The sequence below is a fragment of the Sinocyclocheilus grahami genome, unplaced genomic scaffold, assembly GCF_001515645.1.
Source record: "Sinocyclocheilus grahami isolate Dianchi unplaced genomic scaffold, SAMN03320097.WGS_v1.1 scaffold3.1, whole genome shotgun sequence".
NCBI lineage: Eukaryota > Metazoa > Chordata > Actinopteri > Cypriniformes > Cyprinidae > Sinocyclocheilus > Sinocyclocheilus grahami.
Window position 1 is genome coordinate 1577904 of NW_015505182.1, and position 9516 is coordinate 1587419.

Below are 9516 nucleotides of genomic sequence, written 5' to 3' on the forward strand. Positions count from 1 at the left end.
TAATTTTTAAATAAAAACTTTTTTTTTAACATTATAAATGTCTTTCCTGTGACGTTTGTTCTTATCTATCTATGCTGAAAATACAGTTGTACATTACAGGAATTACTTGTTAAAATATATTTAAATAGAAAATATGATAATATTTCAGAGTATCATTATTATTATTTATTTTAACAGTATTTTTGATCAAATAAATGCAGCCTTGGTAAGCAGAAAGAGACTTTCTTTATTTTGCATAAAGAAAAGAAAAGAAAAAATCTAAACTATTGACCAGTATCATATACAACTTTAACAGAGCCGACACGAACACACATATAGGGTAGTCAGCTGATGAGCTCTTTGTTTGCTTTAATTCTCTTAATCAAATGTTTCTCTGTGTATGTTCTCTTCAGGATTTGTGAGTAGTGTTCTTTACCTGGAATTAGGCGATTAAATACTATTAAAAGAAAATAAAACTGACTGATGCCTTCAACAAAAGCTTATACCAACAATTAATAACCTTGAGGCTGATGGAGGGTTTGTCTTGAAAGGTTTTCACAAAACTGTTAAAAATCAATTCTCTATGGAGAAAATGAATGCATTTTTTTACTTCCAGAAACCGAATGTTGCACTCTGTTGCCTTTTTGATAGAGTTTGTTTACTGTAGAGAGTGCATGCACATTAACTGGACTGGCCTGATATAACAATACAATTTGTATTTGATATTGCTGTTGTTAGCTTTTATAGCCGTCTTGAAATATATTCTTGAAATGTAATCTTGACAAATTTGGTAGATTTTGGTTTCCCCCATTCAAGAAGATAGGAGCCTCGCTTTTATTCCCATGTTACACCTCTCTTTATCTCCTTGCACTGGCTACCGGTCGCGGCACGAATCAAGTTCAAGACGTTGATGCTTGCATATAGAACAGCCACAGGCTCAGTACCCGCCTACTTCCACTCACTACTACGAATTTACATCCCCTTCAGAAGTCTGAGATCCGCTAGTGAGCGACGCCTCGTGGTACCATCACAGAGAGGCTCAAAATCACTTTCCAGAACATTCTCGTTCACCACTCCTGGCTGGTGGAACGATCTTCCCACCCCTATCCGGAATGCTGAATCCCTGACAATTTTCAAGCGACAGCTGAAAACTCATCTCTTTCGAAGCTACTTGACTTCATCATAAAAAAAAAGAAATTTTTTTTTAAAAAGTATCTCTCTCTTTATTTATTCCTTCTCTTTCTAGCTTGTACTTATTTGAACAATGTCTAAGAACTTGGTATTACAACCACTTCTTGTGTCTGTTTGCCTCTTTAAGAAGAATCGCTTTATGTATCCCCCAATTGTAAGTCGCTTTGGATAAAAGCGTCTGCTAAATGACTAAATGTAAATGTAAATGTAGGTCTTTTATTTACGGTGCTATTTTTGGAGCTTCTGTGTAAAGTTACTATGAACTGCTATTTTGAGAAAATTCTGCTGAAGATTGTTCCAATATATTTATTTGCTACACAGATGTAAGAAAGCCATTCAGGTTTGAAACGACATGAGAGTGAGTCTCTGACAACATTCAATTTGAGGTGAACTAGCTTGTTTGCTGCCAGCCACATGCAGCTGCATCACAGCCATGTCAGTTTTTGATCCCTGGCCTAGTTTGGAGTTCTGTTTACTGTCTAGGAGTGCATATCCATACCAGAAAAGTCTGCTAGTTCACTTGCTTTGGTCCAGACCAAATACAATGTCGAAAGTTTTTTTTTTTGGTGCGGTTCGCTTTCACACTAAAGGGTTTACAATGAATAATGGATAACGGATTATGTCTTGGAAAATTACTAGAAGCCTACCTTTTCCATTTTTCTAGATATTTTTCTTACAGTGTACTAACTGATCAACAATCACAGGTACAACCAGGTGTATCATAAATTAATTTTTTTAAATTATTATTATTATTATCAAATTGAACAATTGCAAATAGCAATAATTTAATTCACGTGATGTGTGTACTGCTAGGCATATTTGGTTTCCTCTTTTTGTGAAATTTAGATGGAAAATGTGTGCTTTTTATTGTTCGAGTCACTTATCAAAAGTTGCTAAAAGTAGCCAAATAAAATGTAAAAATAGCTAAATTTGTTGCTAGGTGCTTTTGGAAGAAAAAGTTGCTTGGGTAGTCTGAAAAGTAGCTAAATTTAGCAACAAAATTGCTAAATTGGCAACACTGTTTGTGGCTGAATGCAAATGATAATTGATGGACAACTAAAAGACATCAGCAATCCGGCGCCGAGAAAAGAAAACAAAGATGAAAAAGAAGCCTGTGAGTCACTTTCAGGTACATTTATAATCCTGTGAATCTTTTTAGGCTGTTGACGTTAATAACCTGTTTTAATGTCTGTAATAATTTTACCACCAACAACACATCTAATATTCTCTCTGAGTTTCCATGTTCTCTTATGAAAATTAGCCATGGTTTTACTACGAATAAAAACAAAAAACTTGGTTCTTGTAGCCACGGATGTAACCACAAATGAACCATGTTTTTTTTGTTGTTGTTTTTTTTACTTCAAATAATAGTTTACAAAGAAGTATTAAGAAAATATTTTTTTGTGGTTATAAAAACAGACCTAAGCCAACAACAGCCTTTAAAATGACTTCAAATGCATTATATAAAAACAATGAGGCAATAATGATTGGTTAATTAATAATTATATGGTTTCATTGAAAAACACTGTTAAAATACATAATGCCTAATACAAAATAATACATTTAGATATTTACATTACATATTATTACAAATGTCTGTAAAGGGCGCCAAAGGCCTGGTTATTGCTGCTGTCACACTTACAGGATGATCAAGTCTTTTAATATTGACCAAACATTTAAGCTAATTCAAATATTCACATAATCTTTCATTTTTGGCCACCTTTTTGCGAGATAAATGCTACAGCTTCTATCTTCAAAAACATGTGGACATCACAACCCTTACAAAAATAGACCATGCTTTTATCGTAAAGCTGCTTAATTTTCTTTTGTGTGATTTCTGAATGCTTGAGACTATAAAATCAATCAGACAACTGTATAAAATAATAGCTATAGGTAACTGTCTAGAGCTACAATTGTAATTTGTGAATAATACAATTTAATTAATTAATTATTAAATTAAATTGAATAATTTATTTATTTATTTATTTACTTTTATATTTTATTAAAGTTCTATTTTGACCCCTACAGTAGGTGGTTTTATTTTTTCATTTTTTCCCCCGCATCCATAATTTGGGGGAGGGGGCACAACAATACAATTCTGCTTAGGGCACCCATTTGGTCAGCGGCCCTGTTCACACTGGCCTATTTGCAAGTGAACCAGAAACTGTAAACAAAACCACACGTGTGCTTAAGGTCATCCTCTTCAGCTGGGTCTCGGTACGGTTGTTTGGTCCGCACCAGAGTGCGATTGCTGTATTCACACCTGCCCAAAAGATCCGCACCAAAGGGGGAAACGAACTTGAGTTCGATTCAATCGAACCAAACAAGACTTGTGAATACACCCAAAAGACCTACGGCCAGACATTCCTCACTGCTCAAATCTACCCAGAAAAGGTTAGAGAGCCTATTACAGGGTCAGCTGAGAGAGAGAGAGAGAGAGAGAGAGAGAGAGAGAGAGAGAGCTGATCAGAATGTGCATTTGAAGCCTTGCATGTTCAGTTTAACAGAAGCTCCATTTTGTAAGAGGTAAAAAGAGAGGCCATCATCAAAAGTAAGTGTTTTCTCTATCTTTTATTCTTACATGGTCATTTATTCTCATATATGTCACTTTCTGCCATTTTTATTGAATTATGTGTTTGCAGTTACACAGTACTGCTTTATCATTTAGATCATTTAGTTCCATTGTATTTGTTTAGGAAGGTGTCCTTTTATTGTACAGTATCATATTAATGAATACATGTTATATGTTCATAATAATATTACATTGAGTATAACCCATTTTCTAGCCTCTTTTAATATTTGAATAGCTATATTTTTATTATTCTGTGTCAGTGTGTTTTGCTCAGTTTTGTAGATGTTTTCTTGGCTTGTATCTAAAATAGGAACTCAATTTAGGTTAAATCTAGTTTAGTAAATGGTTCACAGTGTGTTTTCTGGTCAGCTGATAACAAGTATCATATTTTCACATCACTGAAGACAGTATGTACTTTTGATTCAGTATCACCAGATTCTTTTGTTCTCAGTCTGTTTCAGTGTATTGCATTTCTTGTTCACTGTAAATTAATATGTGGCTCTAATCAAAATTAGTCAACGTGAATGAAATCCGGTGCTATTTAACATGATTGCTGTGATACTTGCTATTGCTGTGTGCGATTAGCAGAATATATACAGAACTTTTCCAATGCATTACATATGTTCACTGGTATATATTTACAGCAGTGCATTTGTGAAAGCCAGACTCTGTGCTTCACTCATTCCTTTCCAACACCCATTTGAGAGGATTTTCTCACTAACAATGGCCGTCCTGCAAAGGGGCTGAGCTCTGCATTCCACTCCAGACCCCAGCTACATTTGTGTTTATATTTAAAGAAAGCCTGAGAAGCACTTGTCATGGTCCTCTCTCAAGGGTGCCACACTCTTTGTCTAATAGCTCTTAACCTTGATCTTGTTGCCATGCAACTCTAAAATCCCACTTTAGAGTTGCAATTCTTACTCTCCATGACTAGTTTACTCTTCTTTATTAACAAATCAATTATTAACAGAACTTCTTTTGTGAAAAAGCACATGTTCCTTTCAACAAAAAATATCCGAAGAAGTCCCATCACTGAAAAGCAACTTAAAAATCACATAAATTGTGTTTTTGTTAGCACACCAATTCTTCTAGCAACAAAGATTCCTAGAATGTTGTTGGGGTGGAAAGGCTCCTACATTTCATGTGATTTACAAAGTAGGAGTGGAGTTAGAGACCACCCTGTATTCTCATTCATTCAATGAAGTGAATGCTGGATTTTCAATCTTTATCGTGTGGTTCAAAAGTTTGAGATTGGTAAAACATTTTCATATTTTTGAAAGCAACCTCTCGTGGTGAAAAATACTATAAGCATAGATCCCAAACTGCCTTATGGACAGAGTGAGCTACAGCTACATGTAAATGCAACCAAATAATCACATGAGATTTTCAATGCAGGGTTTATTTGCTGCATAGTAACCACCCATCTCATTAGACCATGACAATAGAGGAATGACTGGAGAGATGAAAGCACAGCACTGAATGAGAACATTCATTTCCATATTTATTCATCTCATGACCTGCAGCAGTACAGACCTACGCTGTACCAGAGTAATCAGACAGCCTAATCATATTGGATATATTGGTGTTATGTGTGTGTGTGTGCTGTCTTGAAAGATGATAGAATAACACTTAATTTACACAGATAGTTCAAAGGGATGCACGGCAATATCTGGCTTAGTTGCATTTTTTATAGTTACATTGTTTTACAGTTTCATTGAAAGATTCATTATAGAACCTCAGTGAAGCATGGCTCACATAAAAAACTTGCAGGGATGGAAAAAAAATCAGCCCTGGCTCATGCTGACATAATTCTTAATATTGCTTGATGTACACTATTGTTCAAAAGGTTGGGGTCAGTAAGATTTTTTTTACATTAAAACTTATTCAGCAAGGATGCATTAAATTGACAAATCAAATCAAAAGTAAGGACAGGAATATAAATGCTGCTCTTTAAAACTTTCTATTCATCAAAACTGTATCGCTTTTACCACAAAAATATTAAGCAGCACCACTGGTTTTAACATAGATAACAATTAGAAATCTTTCTTCAGCACCAAATCAGCATATTAGAATGATTTCAGAAGGATCAAAATAGCTATTTTAAATTGTAATAATATTTCACAATTTTACTGTGTTTTCGATCTCATAAATGCAGCCTTGGTGAGCAGAAAACTCTTTTTCAAAAAATATTAAAAATATGTTGCCAATCCCAAATTGTGAATGGTACTGATTTTCAGTTTGTACTGATATGTAAAAAATAGACATTTTTACATAGCAATGGCTGCACAATTAAATTAAATAATAAATAACATTTATAAAGTACTTTATAAGTGCAGTGTAAACACTTTGAATTTACATTTGATTGAATTTGTTGCGATTTTTTTTTTTAGCTAATTCACTTGATCTGTACCGTACAAGACTATTTGCTTAATTCAATTAATTACCTGATTTGAATGTATTATAAAGGTTTATACATCTGTGTCTGGCTTTAGTATGTTGCTGGTGTTGCTGTGCTGGTGTGTCGGGGCCACAGTGCTTTTATACGTGTTGTACTCCTGGCTCATCCCCACTGCTGTGCAGTTCAATGGCAGTCTGGCGTTACTCTGGCATGACGTCATCGTTGAGCGTGCTCTTGATACTCTGACCAGATCAACTCGACCCCAGGTGACTCAATCAGTTAAACACAGCTTTCTATTAGCAAAATTACAACGTGTACCTCTGTTCTTTATTTGCAACTATGGACAATGGGATCTTAAGACTGAGGAAGTTGAACTATGTTAGACTTTTGAGGCCCATAAAGTAAGCAAAATCATCACCAGACCTCTTTATTCTTTGTTGTGACTATAGCGTCTGCTGAAAGCAGTAAGGAAACGTGCAAAGCGAGGTGACCCCCAGAGTGTGATCTCGGCCATTGATCATTTCTGCCGACACAGCGAATGGGCTATGAACATTGGAGATGAGAAAGGTCAGAGCACTGTTTTATATTTACATTTTATCTCTTGTCAAATGATTTTCTTCAAGAATTTCAGGACAAAATCTCAAAGTGAATTTATTTAATACACGAGTTTCACAATTTGAGTTGAATTACTGAAATAAATGAACTTTTCCACGACATTCTAATTTATTGATATGCACCTGTATGTATATATATATATATATATATATATATATTCTTTCATATCTTATTATGGTTGCGCCAAAATAGGGAAAGGGCTTTATTAATTATGTAATTTTTACCATTTAACTAAGAATACTGCCATTTAAAAGTTTGAGGCCAGAAAAAAAAACTTTTATTTAACAATGGTACATTAAATTGATTAAAAGTGACAGTAAAGACTTTTACATTGTTACAAAATGCTGTTATTACAATGCTGTTCTTTTGAACTAGAATGATTCCTGAAGGATCATGTGAAACTGAAGACTGGAATAATGACTGCTGAAATTTCAGCGTTGACATCACCCAAATAAATTACATTTAAAAATATTTAAAAATAAAAAAATATGTATTTCACAATATGGCTAGTTTTACTGTGTTTTTATAAATGCAGTCTTGGTGAGTATCAGAGACTTCCATCAAAAACACAAAAACAATTACCGGCCCCAAACTTTTGAATGGTACCGTATATTTTTTATATGTGAGTTGCTCTGAATAAAAACATCTGCCAAATGTCAACATACCATTTCATGTCTAAAATATGTTATAAAAATATAAAATAAAAATGCATTTCTATAGGAATCTGTATATTTGTATTTAATCAACTCAAATTCAATAATTTGTGGAGCTTTTACTAAGCTGGCTATAATGTTGCGATTTAACCAGTAACTGTCTTTTATGTATATTTGTGTGTGTATATTCTCAGGCTCTATCCTGGACTCAGTGGTGAGTGAGTTGAGCCCAGAGAAGGTCCTAGAGTTGGGCACATACTGTGGATACTCCACAGTGCGCATCGCTCGACTCCTTCCTCCTGGAGCTCGTCTGATAACACTGGAGTTCAATGCAGATTATGCTGCAATTGCCAAACAAGTAATCGCCTGGGCGGGTCTTGAAGACAAAGTAAGGGTCCTGTTCCTCCACAAACACATTGTTTAAATACAGTCATCCTTATTTACTCTCTGAACATTATGTTTGTAGCCTATATATTAAAAGGATAAGACTCATTTTTTGTTTATCATGCCTTGAGCTAATGTATTACTTCATCAGATCCAGCTTGTAGAAGGTGCGTCTGAAGATTGGATCCCACACATGAAGGAGCACTTTGGAATTGAAACATTTGATTTTGTTTTTCTGGACCACTGGAAGGACCGTTACCTCCCTGACACAAAATTAATGGAGGTGTGTTTGATTCTGACCACTGCAATCTCATTCAGTCTCAGATATTATGGTGTCTCTTCCTGTAGCCCAAACAAGTATGACACTAGCAATGCCAAGGTCTTGGGTTTCGATTCCCAGAAAAAACAAGAACTGATGTAAATGTAAATGTGTGCTTTGGATGAAGTGTCCAGAAGTCCCTGAATTTACTGCTATGCCACTATTCTCTTCTCACTTTTGCTCACCAAGCTTATATCCAACATTTTTTACTCCTCTTTTTCTTTCTTCTTTGTTTGTAGGATTGTGGTCTGCTAAGGAAAGGCACCGTTCTGCTTGCTGATAATGTGATCTGTCCGGGAGTACCAGACTATCTTGAATATGTGCGCAATAGCCTTTCCTATAAAAGCTGCTATTTTAAATCCCATTTAGAGTACACCAAGGCCGAGGATGGCTTGGAGAAGTCTGTGTTTTTGGGCTAGAGATATACAGGGATGATTCATATGCTTAAAAAGAGGACTTTTGCTAAGAGTTTGTTCTAAGAGACTTAGCATGAGGTATAATTTAAATGGTTTATTATCATATGTCCCCAAGATGTATCGTACTTAAAATTTGTAAATCAGGACGAGTTTTGTATATTACTTGACCAAACAACAGGCTGTTACCACTCTGTACCACTAGAGGGTAGGATCACATTTCAAATGGCTAAATGAAATGTGGTTTTGTCTAGACCAGACCCCTCTTACAGCTTAACCAGACATTTTTATCTGAAAAATCAAACTGTTTTATACCAATGACATTTTTGTATTTGTACAGAAAATGGGGGCTTTGTGGGTTATTTTAAGGTTGTTCTGTAATAACTGAAACAATGCCCTTTGTGTTTATGATTTTACACATCTCAGCAGTGATGATAATGACAATGGCATTTAGAGTGTGCTAATTTGATGTATTTTTGCAGAACTGATAATACCATATATGGATTGTAGTTTTATTTGTTAATTTGTTTTCAAAACATTTGGTGCATATTCTTGTATGCTTTTTACTAGTTTTTTGGTTTTACTATAAATTTACTAATTGATTTCTTGCATTCATTTATTAAATTTTTTAGTCATTTAAATTTTAAAGGTAATATTTTTGTTACTATTTTACAGTAGTATTAATTTTTTTAATATTTAACTTATTTCCCTTGTTAACTAAGTTCTAAAAACACATTTTCATTCACAGTTTCTTATTCATTTATTTATGACTAGAGAGTGTTGTCTCCAAACACAAGACTATAAATATATAGCAGACAATTGTATTTTATGTTTGGATCTCTCACTCAGATTTTATAGTGTGACATATCCCACAAGTTGAATTGACAGCTATAAATCTTTAATAGCATTCCAAATTAAATGCTACAGCCCATTAAAATATACCTTGTCCTTTATCATAGATGAAACATCCCTTAAAAAAATACACCATTTCA

At 34.4% G+C, this 9516-nt stretch overlaps 1 protein-coding gene across 1 annotated transcript; it reads left to right on the plus strand.

Moving 5' to 3' along the window:
• Positions 1–3445: 3445 nt before the first annotated feature.
• Positions 3446–9017, plus strand: LOC107564500 (catechol O-methyltransferase-like). Its single transcript, XM_016249627.1, has 6 exons — positions 3446–3721; positions 6235–6406; positions 6590–6707; positions 7603–7796; positions 7944–8075; positions 8351–9017. The coding sequence occupies exons 2-6, from the start codon at positions 6236–6238 to the stop codon at positions 8528–8530; spliced, it is 795 nt and encodes a 264-aa protein (XP_016105113.1). The 5' UTR covers positions 3446–3721; position 6235; the 3' UTR covers positions 8531–9017.
• The last annotated feature ends 499 nt before the right edge of the window (positions 9018–9516 follow it).